Raw genomic sequence first — 24,120 nt, 5'->3', positions numbered from 1 at the left:
GAGGTTGCCACTTTGACGGAAAAGCGACCTGCTCGCATTGCTGGTCAACAATGTCCTGAGGTAGGTACTTTCTATTTCCCCTCGCTGTTCCACAGGCTCTAATTCCCTTTTTTTCCAGTTCTAGAAAGAGAGGTACACTGGTATACCAGTTGTCAACAAACAATTTGTAACCTTTGTTGAAATAAGGCTCTGTTAGCTTTATAACAACTCGCTTAGCCAAATCCTTGCTTGCTGCTGGACCCTCTTTTCCAGTGTAAATAGAAGTACCAAGTACATAGCCAGATGCTGAATCTGCTATAACAAAACCTTTGATCCCAAATCTGCTTCTCTTCAAAGGCAAAAATTGTCTAAAGTGAACATGGCCCTCGAATTTGATCAGTGTCTCATCAAGAGATAAATTCTGAGAAGGTGCATATACAGCTGTAAATCTGGGCACAAGAGCATCTAAAAATTGTCTAATTTTCCACAGTTTATCCCTGTTGGGATCTGTCTGGTCTGGGGCATTGCAATTATTTACAAAGTGGAGATATCTCAGAATGTGAAGGTAGCGGTCTCTTGACATGGTGCTAGAAAACAGTGGAGTTTTGGTGGCCGAATCAGTTGACCAGTAAGCTTTCAAATTGCTTTTTTTGACAAGCCCCATTGCCAATGTGAGCCCAAGCCAAGCCTTTAGCTCTGGAAGGGTAAAATCGTGGAGATCACCCAAGGAATTGTCCTCAAGCTGCCGTTTTTCATGCTCAAACCGTTTGGTCTCAAGAATAATCAGCTGATAAACACCGTCAGTAAACAGAAGTTGGAAGTAATCTAAACAATTACTGTCATTGTCCATTTCTACCCTCATACCAACCTCTTCGCGAAAATTTATGCCTTCTGGGGGTTGTATAGTAGATGTCCATCTCATATTGGAGTAGTTTTGCTCCTTGTCATCGCTGTTTTCAATTTCTCCATCACTTTCCTCTTCCTCTTCATCGCTATTTTCCTCTTCATCGCTGCTATCGACATCGGAAGGCGCTTCATGGTCAGAATCCACGTGGGCGATTCGCAGAAATGCTACAGGCAAGTCATCTTCGTCCACAAAAGTAAATCCCATCGATTCTGCAGCCGCCATTTCGATCTCTTTCGCAAACAGATGTCTTACTAATGTTTTGGCGACGCCATATTTAAATGGCAGACGCGATATCGGCAACAACTGGAGTAAAAAATTTGGGAAAATTCGTATTTCGATGTTTCGAAGAGCTCTTTTCGCTGAAAACGAGCCTCATTTTGTTATCCAGCGGTTTAATGCATAAATAGCCTCAGTTCCCCACGGGCTTGCTTTAAATAGCAACAAAAATAGGGTGATGTAATTTTCTACGGCTGTGGCCGTAGTTCGTCCCCCAGGGGTTAAGAAATCAAAGAAAATATAATAAAACAAGTAAATATATAGCACTTTTCATGGTGAAGTTTTGCGGTCCCTTCGTTGCAGGACTTTTGATGTCAGACAAGAAGTAAAGAGAGAAACCCCCACGGTTCTGACCGGAATGGAGTGGGGAGGGGGGGTGGGGTGAAGGGGGTTTGGATCCCCCCTTCCCGGTATAGAAATGTATCTACAACTTTTCGCTGCTGCCGAGGTTTAATTTATTGACACTGCACCTTACCGTTAACTCTAGAGGTGGGGAAAATAAACAACGCCCGCTTACATATGCATTAATTACTCTATATTTTCTCACCGAAAATGCCCTACGAAAAACGCCGGAAATGGCATTTCCAAGACCCTGTGTCTAAAACCTTTCTGAGAGAGCACGTCCCCTAACCCCCGTAATTTGGAGCACCTTCGCCGTTCAATATTTTTTTGCTCGTTCATACACCTTCAGAATCTCACGCTACGCCCCTAGTTATAAAAAAGAGGTTTCTAAAATTTTTTTGAAGAAGTCTGAATAAGTATACAATGTGATTATCAGCCGGACAAAGTAAACAACAATACTCCACCAGCGCCTAGCTCTTCAACCCCTAAAAGTGACCAACATCTAAGTTCTCCTGACAACATCAGCTCTGAATCACTCATCAAGGTCCAAAATCATAAAGAAATGATCACCAACTGAAGAAGCTCTTGATTGTTAAACAAATTCTCCCTGTCAGCACCTTAGGAAATGTAAAGAGAATATGCATGCTGATGTTAGGGTGTAAAGGGTTAAACTGAACGGTTAAAGATGCTAAGTTTGTAAGATGTGATATATTGTTACCGACCATAATAAAGCCCCTATCACAATGACAATGAGATTTGTGTATATGATAACTCCCCACAATAGTTATGCATCTAGTGTAACTAGAAGCAGGGAATTAGAAAGGAGTACTGTACTCTTAACGTTACGTTTGTCTATTAGGTTTCATTTCTCAATGGCATTATCCTAGTATATTAAGGATTCCTAGCTGCTAATAAATAAACTTTTAAAAACCGCAATAGCTTTTAAATTGAACAATGGACTTAGACTTTATTCTCTATGGTGAGATGTTAGAACTGTTGGTCAAAGAATGATAACCAGGTCAATAAAAGCTGGCTTGTAATGATGTTCATTTTGACAAAATTATCTCCCCTTCCTCCAGAAATGAAACACCAGAGAATGGTCAAGAAGAATACGTTTCGGTACAGCTTACCAAAGACCCAGGTTTCTGATCCATTTTGGTAACCTAAAGGAGGGGGTAATACAACGAAGGGCGGGAGTCGGGAGGCAAAGAGGCTCAAAAGTAAGTGAGGAGGGAGGCTGACCCCTTGTCCCCCTCTTTCCCCCAAGGCCCTACGTACAATGCAACGGTGCAACTAAGCCTTGAAACTAGCAACCAAGCTTTTGAATTTGTTACATCCTTACTAAAAGCACTTGAAAACGAAAATTCTCATTAAAATTAAGAAAATATTATGCCCGAAAAAAAGCTCATTATACCGGCATTATGCTCGACGCTACTACAATAACATTATACCCAGAATTATGTCGGCATAATGCATCTAAACTAAGCTTTAAAACTTGACAGGTCTGATTTTCATCTCAGTTCAGCTCTCCTCGCAGAGTAATGGTAACTTTTCCAGTGATACCAGTTGACTCCATCAGCATACGATGAGTGCATCCCATCAATGATAGTAACCGTTAAGGTTTGAGCTATGACAGGCCAAGTATGTAAGGCTCCTTTAAGTCCCTTAGCACAGTTACCGTCATAGCTGTCATTGTCCTGATCCTTGGTTGTGAAGGGATAGCCATGGTGTTGAGTAAATGAGTCACCAGCAGTTCCTGTAATAAGGTAAACATTTGAAATTAGCCCTTGCGGGATATTAAAAAAAGACTTTAATTAAAACATACTTTAGAGGTAAAGACAAAAATTTACGTTACCTTCAATCGAGAAAACTAAGTACAGGCCATGTAATACCCCGGGGATAAATAATGGCCAATCCCTAAGATGAAGTTGTATAATATGACGAGGTTAAGCCGTCCTCAGGGTCTCTTCAGGGGGCAAAGACGAGAGACCCTGAGAAGGAATTAGTGACGTAATATGGTGTGACAACCAGTCAAGTGATGAAAATGTCACGGGTTTTAAGTGTAATTATTTCATGAAAGGAAAGGGGGTTTGGTTTCCCCCTCACGGTATAGAAATGTATCTACAACTTTTCGCTGCTGCCGAGGTTTAATTTATTGACACTGCATCTTACCGTTAATTCTATTGCTGGGGAAAATAAACAACACCCACTTACTAATGTATTTCTCATATTAAACTCACTGCAACATTTGCCCTGTGACGTTCGGGTAACGCCGACATCCGGTGAAATCGCCCAAAAAAAACACAATTTTTGTCCGAATATTGCCTTTCGTTCCTAAACTAGGATCTTTTTCCCAAATGTACCACCAGAAATAAGTTGAGCGATATCTAAGCTTCCATGGACAACAAGATGGACTTGTTTTATGGCGATTTAGGCATGGCATTTTTACATCTCTTTGGCACCGTTTTGATGTAAATATTACAAAGCGTGACCGGTCGGGAAACCATCGGGTCGAGGAAAACTGGGTTAGCTTGACAGCACATGCTTCGAATGAAAATGTACCACCAGATTTAAAAAGGAGAATAAATTTGGCGCATTTTGATATATAATTTGATGGGGTTTGCGCCGATTGTGGCATGGCAAAATGACTTCGAAAGTACTCTATCTTGTTCCCTGCTTTCTTTTTGCTTGCTGCGTGACGGTGTCTGCAATAGGAGACCACTTTGAAGGAGTGAAAATGGTGATTCAAACGCGAAGTTCAGCCGGGTTTGTCCTTCGTATACTTACGAAATCAACAAGTAAGTAAATTTATTTAAATATGTAATTATATTTCGAGGCGGTCAATCACTAGAAAGTTCTGAAATTGAATAATTTTGCCTTGCTTCTTGTATTTATTCTCTCAGCTATTTAATTCACACCATTTCAAAGAAGGAAGAAAAAGCCGGGAAATCTGTTACTGAAATTATAGAGAAAATTGTAAAGGAATCAGGCATCAAAGAAGCCGTGGTGAATAGCCGAATAATTAATGCCTTAAGGACAAAAAATTTGCTGCTAAAGAGCAAATTTGATTCCATGAAAAAGAAGGGAGGTGCGAGCGTCCGTAGGCTGCTTGATCAGTGGAAATCAACAACATATGCCTTCACCGTGTACTATCAAGAGTTAGACAAAGCCTCTTTACTGCAAGAGAATAAGGAGGTTAGGGGGCAGAAAAGAGTCCTAGGGGAGAATGTGGTCAATGAAGTGGCAAAAAGGCTCAAAGTGGAGGAAAAACTCCAACAAGCTCTTGCCAAATCAGAAAAATCTAGTGGTTTTTACAAGAAGAGATTTAAGGATTTGGCCAGAAAGGTTGCCAGGATGAATAAGAAAAATTTAAGAGGCCCACAAAAGAATAAGAGCTTCAGTGAATATACACAAAGGCACCAATCTAGGAGTAAAAGACAACTTTAAAATAAATGCTATTCAACACTCTGTTTTATGGGAGAGTATGATTTTATAGCAACCAAGGTGGAGATATTTAATGCTGAAACCCCAGAGTATGACACACTTCACTCATTGATGAAAATGAACTTCATTTACTGAAAGCAACCCTAAAACACTGAAAAGCGATGAAATTGATGATATTAATCTATGGAGAGTGGAACCAAACACAAAAAAGCTTGAATACAGGGATCTCACTGGACCAGAAAAGCTCCGTGGCATCCAAAATATTAATTTTCAGGCACTCCTTCCAAATTTTGAAGATCACAAGAAATTAGAAAAAATATGGAATGATTTTATGGAAATTATTGGGGATCTGAAACTTGATTTACCTACAGATGAGCCAATTGCAGCCCTTACTGCAAAAATAAAATCATGGTTTCAACAATTCCTCTCTCTATATCAAGCCAAAGATGTGACACCCTATATGCACGCTCTCTACCATCACATTCCAGAATTTTTGAAACTGTATATCAATGTAGCACATTTCAAGCAGCAAGGCATGGAAAAATATAATGAAATTGCCTCCTAAAAACTACTTTAGGTCTTCAAACCACAGAGGAATAGCTGCACTAGAGCAACTGTTTTTGAAGAAACAAAGAGTTCAGTTCCTGGAAGCTGCTGGTTGTGAAAGAGTCAAGAAATCAAGCAAATGCTCCAACTGCCAAGATCATGGTCATACTATCAAGACATGTACAATGAAATGCAAACTTTGTGATTATGCTGTCTGCTGTGGACACCTTGAGAAAGTAGACAAAAAGTGGGTGCAGAAATGCACACTGTAAAGTGATTTTACATTACAGCTACCAATGCTTGTCCTTCTGGATGGTCTGATGGTTCACTTTCAGTTTCACTTTCATAGATTTTAAATTCTTAAATATCAATCCATATCAATAACTGAGACCAGTTATAATCATGCTTTAGAAAAACGAGTGTTATTTGCAATAATCAGCATGATATATAAATATATTGTCATGATCTATTAAGTAACCCATGCAGAATTATTTTAACATGGATTACAATGTAAATATTTGCAAACCATTTTTTTTTGTTAAAAAGACAATAATGTTGTGTAATAAATCAGTTAGCATCTTTCCATATATTGCCTTCTTTTCCCATCACCTCGAACAAAAGTAAAGACAAGCATATACGCATCCTCAACCTCGTATTTGACATACTTGCCACCAATATATTTGTATTCTGGTATCGGAGTTTTCTTTGTTATTCAGAATCGAACAGTATTTGTCACCACATATGCAAAATCGCCACTAGAATTCATAATTCTCTCGTCCCACTTTGAACCAAGAACACTATCTAAAAGTCGATTGTCAGTTGCGCTGTAAACATCTTTTCCTCGCTGTGAAGTGCTCAGTGTGACTTGACCAAGTCCTGAGGAAAATACATCTGGATCGACATTCATTTCAATTCGTACCTCAGGGTCATCCCTTCAACCAGACCATAGCTTTCGCTTAATAGCACGATACAACTGACCGTGAAAAATATTTTTCCTGTCTTCCATCGATCCTCCATTGGGCAGAAACATATTTTCTAATCTAACAAAAGGAAAGTAATCCCTCTCGCAGTCATAGTTGCGCCACTTATCAAATTCCCCGCTGAAACCCACGAAATGAATTTTTATCTGTTTTCGTTCCTTATTCACGTCTATAATATTAACTTCATAGAAATTTTTGTCTATCTTTCCTCGGTTTTTCCACTCTACCAACATTCGCAGGGCCCATCTCATAGAGATCATCTACAAACTGTTTCGGCGCACGCCACATTCGCTTCGGCCGGTCCGCCATGTTTAAACATAGCGCAAGCGCAGTGATAGTGTAGTTCATGTAACGATCACCGTAAGCAAATGTCCTCTTTATTGGGCTTTGAGTTTGAAGGGCCTTCAAAATACTTCTGCAGATTTAGTGTAAGTCAAATTACATTTATTAATGGTTCAAGTAGAAAAAAACAAGTCTAACTGTTAACAAATATTTCGTCAAATGCGGCCGATTTCTGTCACTTTTACCGCCATATTGAAAATTACACCGCCACAATGCAACTACGTATTATTCCAAACTTACTTATTTTAAGCACAGCTAAACAGGTTCGATTTGATACATGTTCGTCACGCAACAGCTTCCATCTTGTACTACTGTGCGTTACATTTGCGGTAGTTTTCTTCACGCTTTCGCTTTGAACAATGACCGATACTCAAGAAAGAGTCGAGGTAAACCTAATTACTAATGGTAAGAGATTTGGATTCTTAAGGAGATTAGTGAACAGCTGTATTGCAAGTGAATGGTCTTTTTCCATAACCATTGCGGCAGTGGTTGTTGTAGGAGCGGCTCTGTACCACCATCACGTTATCAGTTACCTAGAAGCCCGCTTTGAAACAACTGTGAAGAAAATGCTTGATGAAAGGGAACAAGGCTCCAACGCTTTCATCAAGGAGGCTATCAAAGAGTCCGAAACTAATATGCTTAAAAGGCTGTTAGGAGGTAATGTAAAATTATAAATAATAGCGTCAGGTGTTCCACTACAATGAGCATCACAATGGAGTTCAGTTTGAACGAAGCCGTTTAAATTCGTGGTAAACGTAGCTATGCGTAGCTATGCATTTCAATCATGTAGAATGTATTTTTATTTGATGGAATCTAATTTCATTCGATTTGAAGCCAAAATGTCTCTGGATATTTGTTTGCAAACATCGAATCCCTAAAAACAACTATGGACAAATTGCTTGATAAAAGGGAACAAGGCTCCAAAGCTTTCATCAACGAGGCTATCAAAGAGTCCGATATGCTTAAAAGACTGTTAGGTAGGTAATGTAAAGTTAAAAATTATAGCGTCTGGTGTTCCACTACAGTAAGCATCATATAGAAGTTCGATTTGAATGAAGACGTTAAAATTCGTGGTAAACAGAGCTGTGCATTTTAATCATGTAAAATGAATTTTTATTTGATGGAATCTAATTTCATTCGATTTGAAGTAAAAATGTCTTTGGGTATTTGTTCGCAGACATCAAATCCCTAGAAAAAACTATGGAAAAAATGCTTGATAAAAGGGAACAAGGCTCCAGAGTTTTCATAGACAACGTTACAAAAACCCTCGAAGCAAGCGTCGAGACTAGCATGGCTAGAAAGTTAGAAGAACTGAAGAGATTGTTAGGTAGGTGATGCGTAATTAGAAATTCATTAATTCTGCAATAAACATCATAACAAAGTGCAGTGTGTCTATGAAGACGTTCAAATTCGTGGTAAACGTAGCCATGCATTTTTAGTAATTTAGAATGTATTTTTATTTGATAGAATCTATTTCCATTTTATTTGAAGCGAAAATATCTTTGGGTGTTTTTTCGCAGACAATATCTTCGAATATCTATTCCGAGTAACGAACAGTTTACCTGAATGAAGCCGGAGGAAAACTGTGATGTGCCGCACTCTTTGCATAACCCCGGCTGAAACTTGAAGCTATGGTGTAGGTCGCATTTCAGTCAAATACATGCCAAGAGCCGATGCAAAACTCTCCGAAAATTTGAAACCACGTACGGAAGAAACAAAATTCTCAAGACATCTTAGGGTCGCACTGCCGCTCATACAATAAGCACCATTATGTAAATCATTAATGATGATATTTGAACTTCATATTTACCGCCAAACCAAAATATAGTCGAGCAAGTCAAAGAAAAGGCGAACATCAAAAATACCTTGAAAGTAACACAGACTGGTTGAATGTCTGGCAAACATGGGCGAATGAGAGAAAAAATAAACAACTCGGCAAATGTAGTGTTCTGCCGAAAATGTTCTGTTGCGTTACTGAAGTGACATCTCCGTAGACGTCCTCAAGAGCTGCGAGACAAAGGTCCTTTTACTTCGTCATAATCGAAAACCCCAAAACAAAAGTTAGGTACATGAAGCAGCGGCGTAAACAGCATCGACAATATCGATGCTGTTTTTAAATTGACAATATGATGGAGAGCGTGCTCGTGTAATTCGTGATTTATAGTCACTCGTGATGTTTAGAGACTTTTCAAATTGCACTCGTCTACGGCTCGCTCGCGCAAATTCGAAAGCTCACCGAACATCACTCGTGCCTATAAATCAGGAAATGCACTAGTGTCGATACGATCTCTTATGCATACCCGACAATTTCACAGGAGTACCTAAGGGTTAACAAGAATACTTTTCAAACAATACTCAATTTCCTGGGCCCGAGATTGAAGAGACGAATCTCAACATTCAGGAATTGCTCAACACTAGAAAAAGTTCTTGCTTCGGGAATGTACATTTTGGCCCATAGAAAATCATAATCAAGCATTGCACTGATATTTAATGTGGGAAATTAGACTGTTACTGAGGTAGTGCAAGACGCTGTTAATGGCCTCTATAAGCTTTGTGACAAACGCATAAAATTTCCGGATATCCTTGATAAGGAAACTCATTCATTGTAATGTTTTTGTTGACCTTACCAATCTACCGAACGTGGTAGGTGCTATCGACGGCTTACACGTTAGAATAAGAGCATCTACACTCAACAGAAAGTGCACCGGATCATTTTAGTCGGTACCAACAACACTACAACATAATCCAGGCCAATGTTGATGGTAAGAATAATTCGATGGACTTCGCAAGTGGAATTCCTCGAAGCATGCACGAAGCACGCGTATTTAGGTGCAGTACCATCTTTCAAAGAGCTAGATAGAGGTACAACCTAAGCCAGCCAAATGTGAATGTAAAATAGGTTCTTATGTTTTAGGTAATAGTGCCTATCTCTCATACCCTTGGCTAATGAAACCATATCCAGAAGGCACACGGGACCCAACGGAAATAGAGTTAACAAGGACCTTTCCTTTGGAAGAGTTAAGATTAAATGTGCTTTCGTCGCTTTAAAAGATAGATAAAGAATACTGTCCAGGTCGTTCTCTCGATACCACTGTCTTATTTTCATCATCATTATTTTATTTATTTATTTATTTTTATCAGTTCCTAAGAACTGTGTCGAGCTGTACAAATCTGGTAAAATAACCAGTGGTGTTTATACCATAAATCCGGATGGTGCTGGACCTGAGTTTCAAGTGTTTTGTGACCAAAAAAATGTCGGCGGGGGATGGACAGTGGTCCAAAAGAGGCTGGATGGCTCTGTGGATTTCCACCGCAACTGGTCTGACTACAAGAATGGCTTTGGTGAACTTGATGGCGAGTTTTGGCTCGGACTTGAAAAAATACACCGCTTGACAAAATCCCCGAGCAAGCTTCGAGTCGATCTGGAAGATTTTGACGGCAAAACTGCCTACGCCGAGTACTACATGTTTGTAGTAGCGACCGAAAGTAAGAAGTACCAATTGAGCGTTAGGAATTATTCAGGTAAATTGTTTGAAGCAAATAGAAGTAATTGTTTTAATTTAACTAACTTAGAAGTATTTTGGTCATTTGTATCAAGTGCAGTGTGGCGAACCTCATAGGCATTATCTATGAAGACCCGGAATTAGTATTTACTTTTCGAAACTGTTACTCGGTTTTCTCGACCGGGAATAACCGTAATTTTATGCCTTTGCTTCTTAGGTAAGGTTGGACTGCATGATGTCTTTATGAATATCTCGCGACGGCTAATTTCGAGTTTTACTTTACTCTAGGAACAGCTGGCGACTCCTTTACTGAACATCATGGCCATCCCTTTTCAACTATGGATCGGGACAATGACAGATCTAGTAGTAACTGTGCTGAGAAATATAAAGGAGCCTGGTGGCATATTGACTGTTATTTCTCAAATCTGAACGGTGTCTATCGTCATAAAAAGGAATCAGCCACCAAGTTTGGAGTCAGATGGATTAGCTGGCGCGAAAAGCCCCAGTCTTTGAAGAGGGCTGAGATGAAAATCAGACCGGTGGAGTTTTAGAGCACATATGCTGGCTTACTGAGAGAAATAAAATTCAAAAGGAATATCGAGCAGACTTGGCCCGATTACTTAGTCCAAACAAAATCTGATGTCTCTTTCTCTCTTCCCCCCCTCCTCCTTTTCCCGCCCTATAATACAGCTGGCATAATTTTCAAATACCAATGAAGAGTGACAACTGACAGGACTCCCGCGACTTTCAGCAAGGATAACAGTTAAGTTTGAAATTTTCCCTAAATCAGAATCCGCTTTTGGGGTTTCCAATTGATCGTTTATATAAGAACCGAAAGAAATTCTTGTATTGTTTAGCTTATAACCTTGATGAAAGTGAATAGAACACACATGCGAATACTTGACGATGTTATTTTTTACCGCATCTCTCCTGATTAAAATTCATCGATCGCGCCTTCTTTTGGAAGTTTGTTCTGTGAGTGCACGTTGATGTTTAATTATGGTTAGACTTTTATAAAATATTACATATGTTTCTCCGTCTGAACGATTGGAGCAACCCATAATGCAACAAAATCTCCCCATCGTTGCAAAAGTGCCCAAGCACAACTTGCTTCTCACAACGCTTCATCTGGTAGGGCCGGAAAATATGTCTGAACTCTGATACAAATCTTAGATGTCTGTCTTTGTTGTTTTTTTGTTGGCTTCATGCTGATCTGGTCGCATTCCATTTTTAGCAGACAGCTCCATTTATTCGTGCAAAGAAATTTTTGAAAATCAAAAGTAAGTCGTCGCTTTCACTGGTTTTGTTACTCGGTTCCATTTAAGGTCAAGTTTAAGTGAGGCTATGGTGAGGTTTCTAAGGCAGAAATCCAGAGCTTTCGTCTTTCTTCCACACAAGGTTTCGTACCGAAGAAAACTTAAATTCGACCCTTTGGTTACAATACTCAGTAAGGCTCGAGGTCCAGCGTGGCCTCTCGAGGTCTAGCGTGGTCTTTCGAGGTCTAGCGTGATCATATTGTATGCTCGAGTAGAGATATCTTATACACCGTTTAGCCTGAAATTCTACGTGGAAGTAAAGGAGTAGATGAAAAAAAATTCAAAGCTTTCGGGTACATTCTAGTGCAGTGACAAAGTAACTAAGGTCTACGATTTGAAAAACAAACACTATCTACTTACAAGTGGTTTCCTGCTGTAGTTTGGAGCGCCTTCGTCGTTCAATGTTTTCTTCTAGTTCGCACACCTTCAGAATCTCACGCCATGCCCCAAGTTATAAGAAAGGTTTTTAAATAATTTTTTAAAAATCTTTAATTTGATAACTTGTCGAAGAAATCTGTATAAGTAAACAATGTGATAATCAGCCGAACAAAGTAAACAAAAATCCTCCACCAGCGCTTAGCCCTTTAACCCCTAAAAGTGACCAGCATCTAAGTTCTCCTTACAATATCAGCTCTGAATCACTCATCAAGGTCCAAAATAAAACAAATGATCACCAACCAAAGAAGCTCTTGATTGTTAAACAAATTCTCCCTGTCAGTACCCAAGGAAATGTAAAGAGAATAGTATGGAGAATATGGATACTGATGTTAGGGTGTACAAGGATTTAACTGAACGGTCAAATATGCTAAGTTTGTCAGATGTAACATGCAGAGAATAATACATGGGCGCGCGTAGATATGGAATTTCTCTTCGAGTGTTTAACTCCATAGCTCACGAGTGAGCGCAGTGAGTGAGATGTCGAGTTGAACACGAGAAGAGAAATTCCATATCTACAAGCAACCATGTATTGTTTTGTTTATCATATAGACACAATAGCCCTCTACTGATAAGAAAAGCCGACTACCTTAATAAATGAAAATAAATGAGTCGAAAATCCCCGAATAACAATCGTGGAGTATGTTGGCCATAACTCTTAAAATTGAAAAATGCGCTGAATCATGATTACAAAAACAACAATGGTCGTAATTTTCGATTTACAAAATTCTCATTTATTGACTTTGTCCTTACCGACAGAAGAAGTCTTTCAGGTAAACCGCCAAAATCGGCCAGTGGCAAATCTTCCAGTTGTCGATTTTTATTCTCAGCCGCGAAAAATGCTAACACCAAAGCCACTGAAAACGTAACTATCGGTTTTTATTCTTGTATATTGGTCCTTTTCCCCTTCTAGAAAAGTTTGAACCTCGCTGTCTATCAGCGGTACGGATTTTTTAGTGTTTTAGCCGCCATACATGATCCGAGAAAGTTCCGACAAACCTCCTTGTGCTGAGAATCGTGAAGGCTTTGCCGTTCATTCATCAATCTGACCGAGTGGCGCTAAAGGCGAGTGACGTGTCAGCAGTTGATTGGCTATATCAACACACGTGAAAAAAATACGATTTTTTTCACGTGTTTTGTTACGGCTTTCTCAGGCCGGAAATCCCTGTATAACACCGCAGTTTATGTGATAAATTATTACTGACCATAATAAAACCACTATCATAACGACTAAGAGATTTGTGTAGATGATAACTTCCCTCTACGGATATGCAATAAGTGAAACTAGAAGCAGGGATTAGAAAGGAGTAATGAACTCCTAACGTTACGTTTGGCTAACAACAAAGGGAAACGTTGTTCATTTCCAACAACAAAATGCAGTGTTGTTCGTTTCGTATGTAATCGTCTCTTACTCACGGACGTTTCGTGACCTTGAGAAACTTTTTCTTGGTTTTTAACAATACCATGAAGACTTTGACTACACAGAAATCGATCGTAAGCTCGGAATTGAAATATGTTTCAGTAACGATTCTAAAAGCGCTGTTCGTTTCTAACAAAGGGAAACGTTCTCCGTTTCTAACCAAAAAATGAAGCGTTGTTCGTTTGGTATGTACTTGTTTTCTACTCACGGACATTTCGTAAGCTTGAGAAACGTTTTCTTGGTTTCTAACAAAACCATGAAGACTTTGCCTACACAGAAATCGATCATATGGTAAGAAAGGCCATATGATCGACCGTAATCGTCGCACTGTAGGGCTTGTTGACGTGGTCTCCCTCACAGAAATAGTGCCTGTTTTATATCTATTTTTTAAACTATTTTTTCCCTATTTTAGTTTATGTTTCTCTTTTTTTCCTGACTATTTTAAAGCTATTTTTTACTATTTTAAACCTGTTTTTTTGAAACAAAAAATAGTAAGAAAATGGTCTGTTTGGCAAGTCATAACTACTGTATAGATAGCCTTAAAATAGTTTTAAAATGTAGAAAATGTGTATGCGATTTGATGATAAATAGGATTAAAAGAGCATTAATGAAACATTAGACATAAAACAGTGATAAATAGGGAAAAATAAGATAAAAATACCTTTAAAATAGGTTTAAAACACAGAAAATAGGAATAAAGGAGGAAAAAAGTTGAAAAAAATAGGAATCAAATACCTATAAAATACCTCTAAGAGACATAAAATAGACATAAAACAGGGATAAAATAGGACAAAAATTTGAAAAAATAGGATATAAATAGACTTAAAATAGGTTCAAAATAGAGCCTCGTGTATATGCAATTCCTAGTTAAAAAATATAATTCCTAGGAATAGGAGGTGTGAATTTACATTGTAAATTTGAAATGGGAATTCCTAAGAATTCCTAGGAATTCCCAACTGTAATAACACTGGTTCTAAAAACCTAGAAATTCCTAGAAATTCCAAGTTAATAGCCAACAGGACTTTGACTTCCTAGAAATTCCCAGGCATTCCAACTCAGAGCACCAACAACTTTCCCTAAAAGGCTCTAAATCTAAAAACTTGCCAAAAATTCCTTGGAATTTTCAGGAATTTCTAGGAATGTTTAAGAATTACTGGGAATTTTAAGCAAAAATTAAGGCAACTAACATGAAGAAAATACTGAAAATTCAAAAATCTCAACTAAAAATTCAAATATTCAATGAAATTTATTTACATGCTTAACTCAGGTTTACATGTAGAATATTTTTGATTGTATATCAACATCAACAAGTAATAATATAAGGATGGAATTTGATTTCTTTTTCTTTTCTTATCCTCAATTACAGCTATTCATAAGAAGTATTCCTAATCAATCATTAAATTTGGTTTGACACAAATTGTGAATAAATCTGTTAATGCTTTTCCATAAAATACAATAACTTGAATTATATTTACTGCAATAAATTCTGTCAGTCAAAAAATAATCTTCAAATGAATCATTTAATTTTGGATGATGATTCAAATGGTATTTAACCCCTTTAAGCTGTCAAGCAGCACTTTCATGTTCTACTGTTTGTTTTTATGGATTCTGCACATTGGAATTCAAAGATTTCTTCTCAATTTTGACCTAGCACTCTTGGGAGTGAAGGGGTTAATTACAGTTAAATAAAAATGATTTTTTAAATTAAAATCTTATTGTAACTGTAACAATAAATTAGAATGAAGTTATCCTAAACTGCAGACTTAGCTGCTGTTTGTTTTTTTTCCTGGGCTCGCAGCTTTCTCTGTTGGCCTTGAATGAGGTTGTCTAAAAGAAGCCTTTCCATTTTCTATCTGGATTTCATTGCATAAAAAAATTAGCTGAGACAAGGCCTTAGATAGCTATAAGGAAAAGGGCATTCATTGGAATCCTAATTTAACAAAGTGCAATGGGATTGGGAATTATCTGTTTTACTGAATGATTTTTATATTGGAGTTAGCACATCTCTTCCTTAGATTTACTAAAAAAGGGCTGAACACATTATTTTGTTTTTATCGAGGAGGGCTTATTTATGTAATCAGGTTTGGTAAATCACAGTTTGTATTATGAATCTAGAATGTTCCAAAACGTAACCAATTAAAGGTAATCTTGAAACCTTACTGATAGATTTATTTCATTGTAAAGTGTAAACTTGAAAAACGGCGGCATACAAGTGACCGTTTGATTCTCAGAATCATTCGAGTTTCTGTTGCGCTGAGCTTTATGTAAGCTTAATTCAAGCCGTTATATCTATTCTTTGGTAAGATTTTGATCACGTAACGAATATCGCAATTTTTACACACCACAAACTTTCAAAATCGTAGCTCTATAAATGGCCACTCGACCCTTGTTCGTACCAGTCGATATGTCAACTGTTGTCCGTCTTTTAACTCCACGGCGCCAACGACTTTCTTTTCACTTAAAACACTCACGCTGTTCTCGTTTTCCCATTGAACCACAATAAAACCCATCTTTAGAAACATTATATTAAGCAAAACAGTGGAGAAAAGAAATAACATGACGTATGAGCGATCAACCGTTGCAAAGTACATTCAAAGATGAGCGCGAAATGGAGTCTTCGTTGTTTCCGATTACGGACATATCACGTGGATCTTTTGGGAATGGTCATCGGCTAGCAAAGAGAATCCACTGGTTTGCCCGATTGCAGTTTCAAGAGAAGCGCACAAGTTTATACTGATTTCTCTGACCGCCCGTCCCTTGGATCCATGTTCTGATAATGATATAAATAGCGATGTGGGCTCGTTCTATTAGAAATAATCGACAAGAATTGATCGTATCACAAATGCACGATTTGTGGCCGGAAGTTGTCGAGGAAACAAAGACTCAAAACCCACTCTGAGCAAGCTTGGTTGCCGTGCTGATCGATTTGTTCATCAGTTAAATATGACTCAAGCGACGATCCGGGCAATAAAAAATGGAGATTCGATGCTAAAGGCAAGCCTTCGCGTTCAACTCTCTGACAAAGAAAGAAACTTAAACGGAAACTTGACAGCTACAATAATGCAGACGTCGGCCTGACGTTTTCAATTTTGAACCCTTCTTTATCTCGTAAGCACAGTAACTGTGACTTATATTTTGAATTCCAGTGTATGTAGTGAAGATATGATTGTTGCAAGTACCAAACAGCTGCCTTAAAATTATATTTTGTAATAAAGAACAACAATACATTGTTAGTTAAGCTTGAATTCACAAATAAAATAGGAATAAAATATGACTGATTATTACACTACGCGTCTAGTTGCTGTTTAAATATTATGGGTCTAGGATACTTTGGAGAAAATCGAATTAAAATAGACTATTTAATACATATTTTGCAATGGAATGGAATCCACCTCAAAACATAGAAATAAAACAGTCTATTTTAAACCTATTTTGTAATTACTCAACATTCTCTTTGACGAAATGGGATTGTGATAGCCTATTTTTTCATATTTTCCAAATGGCCATAGCATGTCCTATCAGCAAAAACTATATATAAAACAGACTATTTTATCACTATTTTACTGATGTAGGAAATAAAATAGGATTAAACTAGTCTGTTTTTCTGGTTATTTTTCCACTTGTTTAGAGAAAATAGAAATAAAATACATTACCTTGTTCAATCTTGCTTTAAAATAGGTTTAAAATAGAGGTAAAACAATTAAAATAGAGGCTCTATTTTCCCTATCAGGTAAAATAGGAATAAAATATAAGTCTAATAGAATAAAATAGTATAAAAATAGACGTGATAGCATTAAAATAGACATAAAATATAAATAAAATAGGATTGTTTTTGCAAGGGCTAACTTCATCATCACACTCAATGCAAGGATGAATGCTCATTTTGATCAGTTCGTATTCGTGTTGTAGCTAGCTTTACCCTCTTCATTTATACTTTGATCGGATCAAAATATAAATGCGACCGCCAGAGGAAACAGAGCACAACTACATAATTTTTGCCTGTTCTGATCCTAAGGGAAATAATGCTATCAGACTACTATTGTGAAAAAAGTCACAAGCATAAACAATAGACTGTTATCTTTAAAATATCACACCTACCTTACGCAAGGCAACAAGTTAATTTTATTTGTATGTTACTCGTTTTACCTCTTGTACTTCGGGTGAGAAACCCTTGACGGATGTTGAACGGAAGCGGCAAACCTCTCTTCGACGACTTCCGATCGTGGAAGGTGTGAACAGTCTAAAGGAAGCTTTCGATCGCCATTTGCACTACTCGCTCGTCAAGGGCAGAAACGTAGCAACGAAACCCGACTAATTCGCTTCTTTGGTGCATACAGTGGTGCACACAGTGGAGGATAAATTGATTGGAAAGTGGATTCGAACACAGAAAGGTTGTTTCGAGAAAGATCCCAAGGTTCTGTAGTGCTTTAAAGTGGCCTTTTCATTTTGGCCGGTACTAAATTTACTAACATACATATTTAAAAAATATATTTACAACTCAAGTTATTTAGAGGTGCAGATAATTATTTTCAAGGTGAAGGAATTTTTATTTCTTTCAAAAATGATTGTTGTAGTGTATTGCGTTACATAGCGTTACCATTGTAACGAAACTTCCTATTCCTCAATGGTGTCGTAAATCTACTTTTATAATTAAAAGTAAGATAACTAATCAAGAGTATTGTATAGTAAATATACAGTCTTCATTATTAAATATTGGACAGTTGAATCAGAGGAATGAGAGAAGTCTCTTGACATATAAATATTCTTCAATCGTCTTATGATTTTGTTTGACGAAAGTTCAACCTACGGCATTTAAACAGCAACTATTAATTTCCTTTTACAGTAGAAATCGTGAAACACTGATTCTGGAATTGTTTTTCCACCCCCTGTGTATGTTGAACTGAAGCCAGGCCACAATTTCAAAACTTACGTCCCAACGGCATTTTTGTTCTATACCGATTGCTTTTGTGCTTGGAGGGTTTTGTAAAGAATATATAAGCCGTCAAAAATTGTGCAGGGATTTGCGGTTGCGAGAGCACAACCGTGACAGAAAATGCGGTGTTATTTTGCATAAAATATTGGCAGACATCAAATTGATTTCAACCGGTCAAGTTCAGTTGACCCACTAATGCACAACATTGTAAGAATTAACATTTTCATTTAGGCACTTTACTTTAGTTAGTGTCTTTATTTGTGGTAATTGAACATAATTTTATACATTACTCTGTTTTGAACTTATCGGTTTGGACATTTTTACTCAATAATTACTGTAGGCTGTCAATATTATGCAGGAAACCTCAGTCACCCAGTAACGGTTTCCAAAATAATAGAAATTCTGTTTGATTAGGATCAAGGCAGAGCAAATAGTGTTTATACTTTATGACATTCCAGGACATTTGTTAGATGTTTTAATATCCAGTCATTTACCAAAGATTTAAATATTAAGTAGCAACAATGACTCCTAGATTTCCACCCCTTTTTTAACCCTTTAACTCCCAGGATCAGATTGTTAACTCTCCACTCTAGCTGCTACACATTTCCTTGTGAATAAGGTATGGGAATTTGATGTTAGATCAAGATAACAACTTCTACCTGATAAATTTGAGTATTTGCATTACCTGTTTGCTGGATAGGGAGTGGATATTGTAGGGAGAAGTTACTTGTAAATAAATTCTGGGAGTTAAAGGGTTAAAGGAATTTTAGGGTTAGTGGGTTACCTGAAAACATGTGAATCAGCTGAATTTGATTTTTTTGGTTATTTTCTTAATTTTGCACATAATTAATCCATATTTCAAAAAGACAACAAGTAGTATTAATGATCTTAAAGGAAAAGAACTTAAAAAATCAAAGAGTGATTTTCTAGTGTACAGTTTCCAATCATGTAGATAGCTCTTTGATAAATATTTACATTATAGGAACACAAAATTTTGTAGTGAATAGCACCAATTGCATGTTATAGAATAAAAATGTTCTTTGATTGAGCCACATAAAACCAAACCCAAAGCAATTCTGTTTCTTATCCCATGAAAAAAATTATTTTAGAGTTAGATCTAAACTTGCTAGGTTATTACATGTACCCCTAACAAAAAAGCATGTCTGTGCTAAAGGTCTCTAAAAGCACAGTTGAAATATCAGTTTTTTGTCATTTATATCAAAACCATTGCTGGGTTGGCTGCTGCAGGAGTAGGGATATCATCAAAAATGTTTTCTTCATCTTTCTCCCAAGATCTCATTTCCCTTGCGAACTGAATTCCCAGTTTTCTGGGAATTCCTAGGAATTCCTAGGAATTCTCAAAAATTCCCAATTATGCAAATGACCCTTGCAAACTGAATTCCCAGTTTTCTGGGAATTCCTGAGAATTCCTAGGAATTCTCAAAAATTCCCAACTATGCAAATTAACTCTGATTTAAAAAGCTTGGAATTACTGGGAATTTCTGGGAAACTAAGACTCCAGTTTTGCGAGGACTTGGAATCCCTTGGAATTCCTCAGAATTCTCAGCTTTACAAACTACCTATAATTTAAGAAGTGTGGAACTCTTGGGAATTTCTGGGAATTGAATTTGAGGCAATTTTAATAACCTGAGGTCCACATAAATTCTAAGAAATTCTCAATACCTTGAATGTGAAGGTTTTAAGAAAAAGAGTAATTTCAGAGGCATAAAACTTTGGCTCAATAAAAGGTATGCTATACAAAACTTACCAAGAGATATACATACATGTACATGTTTATAACTTGAAGATCATGAAATTTATTATTCAAACTAAGTTTTAGTAAATCTTTACATTAATATGGATTTTCTCATGAACCAGCTGTCAGTTATGTTAAATGGAAATTGCCAACTTCCACAATAATTAACAATAATTACATTGTTATCTTACTTCCCTAACCTACATTACTGGTTACCTTTGTTAGAAAACCTTGGAACAGTCAAGCTCAGTTGCCTCAAATGCTGTCAGAGACTTTTTGTTGACAATACTTTTAGTAGAAATTTCATGCCTTAGACAAACAAATTCAACACCTTATTAATCTTTCTTTTTTCATGATTGTTGTTGCTGCTTTTTTTTTCAGTTTTTTGCTCTATTTTCATGACTAATTGCTGTAATTTGTTTTGTTGTTTTTATTCTTACAAAACATTTTTGTAAGAGTTCCAATACATGTAGATCATCCACACACTTTGCAAACATTTGGCATGCAGACAAGACAGAGGTAATCAATGTTCCCTTTGAGAAAAAACACCCTTTAAATGACGTCTTCAATTTACTTTATTTGAAACTCTGATCTGAAAATATTTGTCAACAAGACTTGTTAGTTGTGAGAAGTACAAAGCGAGTTTCCTTTCATAACTTAATTTCTTAAATGTCCCAATCACTGGATCTCCCAAAAAATATTACATCTTTTTATTTTTGGTGCAAATTACAAGTCCTTCTTTATATAAAAATGAAAAGTGCTATTCACACTTCAATAATAACAGCTCTTAAGTTTGCTTGTTGTTCTTCTCTGTCTGTCAGCTATCAACAAAATTGTTTTATACTTCGGGCAATGCATAACTATTTGTGGACCAGAGTTCCAACGCACCTCTGTAATCGCATATAGCTACTTCTGTCTCTTGTACAAATGTTTCTCCTTTGTAAGACGCACTCTACTCTGTTGTCAATACTGCTTTCAGTTCAGTGGAAACGACTGACTGAGGAATCGAGATGGCGGTGTTGGAACGTGTTGATGAACGCTTACTACGGTCAAGCTTTGTAGATTTAGGTACTGGTACACTGGGATCATCTAGGTATCTCTTATACTTCCGAATGTGGTATCCTTCTTTTATAAATATGAGGGTAAAAGGCGATTTGTAGTCGCATTCAAAACTGTCAAAACTCTTAACACTGCAATCGGCAAGCCAGCGGATTCACTTTGCTAGCCAATGACAAGTCCTAAAAGATCCACGTGATCATGCCCGTGATCGGAAACAAAGAAGACTCCATTTGGCGCTCATCTTTGAATGTACTTTTCATCGGTTGATCGCTTTTCTCAACTGTTTTGCTTAATATAACATTTCTAAAGATAGCTTTTATTATGGTTCAATGGGAAAACGAGAATAGCGTGAGTGTTGTAAAAGAAAAGAAAGTCGTGGGCGCCGTGGAGTTAAAAGAAGGGACAACAGTTGACATACTGACTGGTACAAACAAGGGTCGAGTGGCCATCTGTAAATCTACGATTTTGAAAGTTTGTGGTGAGTAAAAATTGCGATATTCGTTACGTGATCAAAATCTTATAAAAGAATAGATGTAGTGGGTTGAATTAAGCTTGCATAACGCTCGGCGCAACTGAAACTAGAATAATTCTGAGAATCGAATCGGTCACTTGCATGCCGCAGTTTCTTAAGCTTATGCTTTACAATGAAATAAACCTATCAGTAAGGTTTCAAGATTCCTCTAGTCACGTTTGGGAACATTCAAGATTCATAATAGGAACTGTTATTAAACAAACCTTAGTACATAAAGAAGCCCTCCTTGGTAAAAACAAAATAATGTATTCTGCCCATTTTTAGTAAAATCCATGAGAGAGATGTACTAACTCCAATATAAAAGTCACTCAATATAACAGAGATTTCTCAATTTGAGAATCCAATGAATGCCCTTTTCCTCATAGTCATCTTAAAAGCCTGGTCTGAGCTTTAAATATACATATTTTAATATATTATTTTTTTTCAAATTCAGATGTCAAGGAATCCAGACACAAAATGGTCAACCTCATTCAAAATGGACAACCTCATTCAAGGCCAACTCATTGTGAGCCCAGGAAAAAAAATACAAACAGTACAAACAGCAGCTAAGTTTGCAGTTTAGAATAACTTCATTCTAATTTATTGTTACAGTTACAACAAGATTTTAATCAAAAAATCAATTTTATTTGTCTGTAATTAGCCCCTTCACTCCCAAGAGTGCTTGGTTTTCAAATATAACTTAAGATATTGTATTTTATGGAAAAGAATCAACAGATTTTATTCACAATTTGTGTCAAACCAAATTTAATGATTGATTAGAACTATTTTACGTGAATAGCTATGATTGAGGATTAATCCCTATGAAGTTTTCAAGAAAACAAAAATAAATCAAATTCCATCCTAATATTACCACACATTGATGTTAATAATTAATCAAAAATATTTTACATGTAAGCCTTAATTAAGCTTCTAAATAAATTTCATTGAATACTTGAATTTTAGCTGGGTTTTTTAATTTAAAGTATTTATTTTATATCATTAGCCTCAAATTTTTGCTTAAAATTCCCAGTTATTCTTAAACATTCCTAAAAATTCCCAAAAATTCCCAGAAATTCCTAGGAATTTTTTAGATTTACAGCTTTTCAGGGAAAGTCATTGGTTCTCTGAGTTGGAATTCCTAGGAATTCCTAGGAATTTCAAGTCCTGTTGGCTATAAACTTGGAATTTCTGGGAATTTCTGGGAATTTGTAGGAATTTCTAGGTTTTTAGAACCAGAGTTGTTATGGTTGGGAATTCCTAGGAATTCCTAGGAATTCCCAGTCCGAATTTACCGTGAAAATTCACACCTTTATTCCTAGGAATTCCAAAAGCCATTTCGCAAGGGCTAGTGATTCTCTTCACTGTCTGTCATACAATTCTCATGATATTAGTTTAGAGAATTTGGTATTGAATCAAATAATCACCCCTTTTTTTATAATTTTGTTTATTCTCATTACTAAATGTTTGCTTGGTGTTGTATTGAAATGCTGTCTTGGCCACTTATGGGAGTTCATAGAGGTAACAACATGATTTCAACGACAATTTGATGTTGGGAAGAACAAGTGCTTATTTACACTAAATTGCACATTAAGAACTCTTGTAGTTACCGTAATTTCCGGTCGTTTACCCGCGGGTAATCTGTTGATTTTGCATTAAACGCGCGCCACTGCGGGTAATAGGGAGGTGCGGGTTATGTGACAATTTTAAAATCTAGTGGTGGTTGAATTGAAAAAAATTATCACCAACATGCGTTTCCACCTCTCAAGTGAATTTTATTGTATTAATAGTGCCGCAAAGCGGCACGAAAACATGATGCCGACTCGAGTTTATTTCACGCACGAACAAATTGCGACGAACAAATTGCTATCGGCACGCGTGAAAACAAAACCTTGATGGTGACAAAAATTATCCAAAGATATCCGGCGCATCAGTAACAAATTTCCATTTAACACTAGCTTGAGCTAAAGAGAATTTTCCCGTTTTAAGGGACTTGTTAGGCCCAATAGAACCGGAGATATCGATTTTTTCAGATATCGCCGACAGTACTTTATAATTCAAGTTTTAATACTCGCCCAGCTTTTTTTCAACAAATCAACATGGCGCTGAACGATCACTCGCACAAAATGTGGCCACAAATTTGCATTCTGTCAAGTATGAAACGTTGAGATTTGGGCATGGGCCGCTAGTGTTTTTACTGTATAATCTTATCAATAACGTACATGCTAATATTGACACAGAATTGTGCACGCGTCTGAATTTCTTTGACCTTTAAACTCGACAAAGACGCTTCCAAGTTTTCGAAAGTTGGATCAGACAACTTTTAAAAGACTGAAATGTATCACCTTAATGTCACGTTTTCGCCACCAAAAAG

The 24,120-nt window shown here is 37.0% G+C and overlaps 2 protein-coding genes across 4 annotated transcripts in view; one reads left to right on the top strand and one right to left on the bottom strand.

Annotated features, from left to right (window-relative positions):
* The window catches only part of LOC131792380 (uncharacterized), a 273,486-nt gene that overhangs the window by 67,871 nt on the left and 181,495 nt on the right, over nucleotides 1-24,120 (bottom strand). The gene's annotated exons all lie outside the window — the stretch shown is intronic.
* On the top strand, nucleotides 6,823-10,942 carry LOC131792417 (microfibril-associated glycoprotein 4-like). Of its 3 annotated transcripts, none has more exons than XM_066169726.1 (5): nucleotides 6,823-6,902; nucleotides 7,303-7,473; nucleotides 7,994-8,143; nucleotides 9,958-10,338; nucleotides 10,608-10,941. In XM_066169726.1, exons 2-5 carry the CDS (start codon nucleotides 7,383-7,385, stop codon nucleotides 10,868-10,870), a joined length of 885 nt encoding a protein of 294 aa, XP_066025823.1. In that variant the 5' UTR covers nucleotides 6,823-6,902; nucleotides 7,303-7,382; the 3' UTR covers nucleotides 10,871-10,941. The 3 variants fall into 3 exon arrangements, with proteins under 3 accessions (XP_066025823.1, XP_066025822.1, XP_066025821.1); XM_066169725.1 differs by lacking the exon at nucleotides 6,823-6,902 and adding an exon at nucleotides 6,994-7,202 and having other exon boundaries at nucleotides 10,608-10,942; XM_066169724.1 differs by lacking the exon at nucleotides 6,823-6,902 and having other exon boundaries at nucleotides 7,066-7,473.

This window comes from Pocillopora verrucosa, chromosome 7, assembly GCF_036669915.1.
Source record: "Pocillopora verrucosa isolate sample1 chromosome 7, ASM3666991v2, whole genome shotgun sequence".
NCBI lineage: Eukaryota > Metazoa > Cnidaria > Anthozoa > Scleractinia > Pocilloporidae > Pocillopora > Pocillopora verrucosa.
This window is presented reverse-complemented; position numbering and strand designations above follow the sequence as displayed.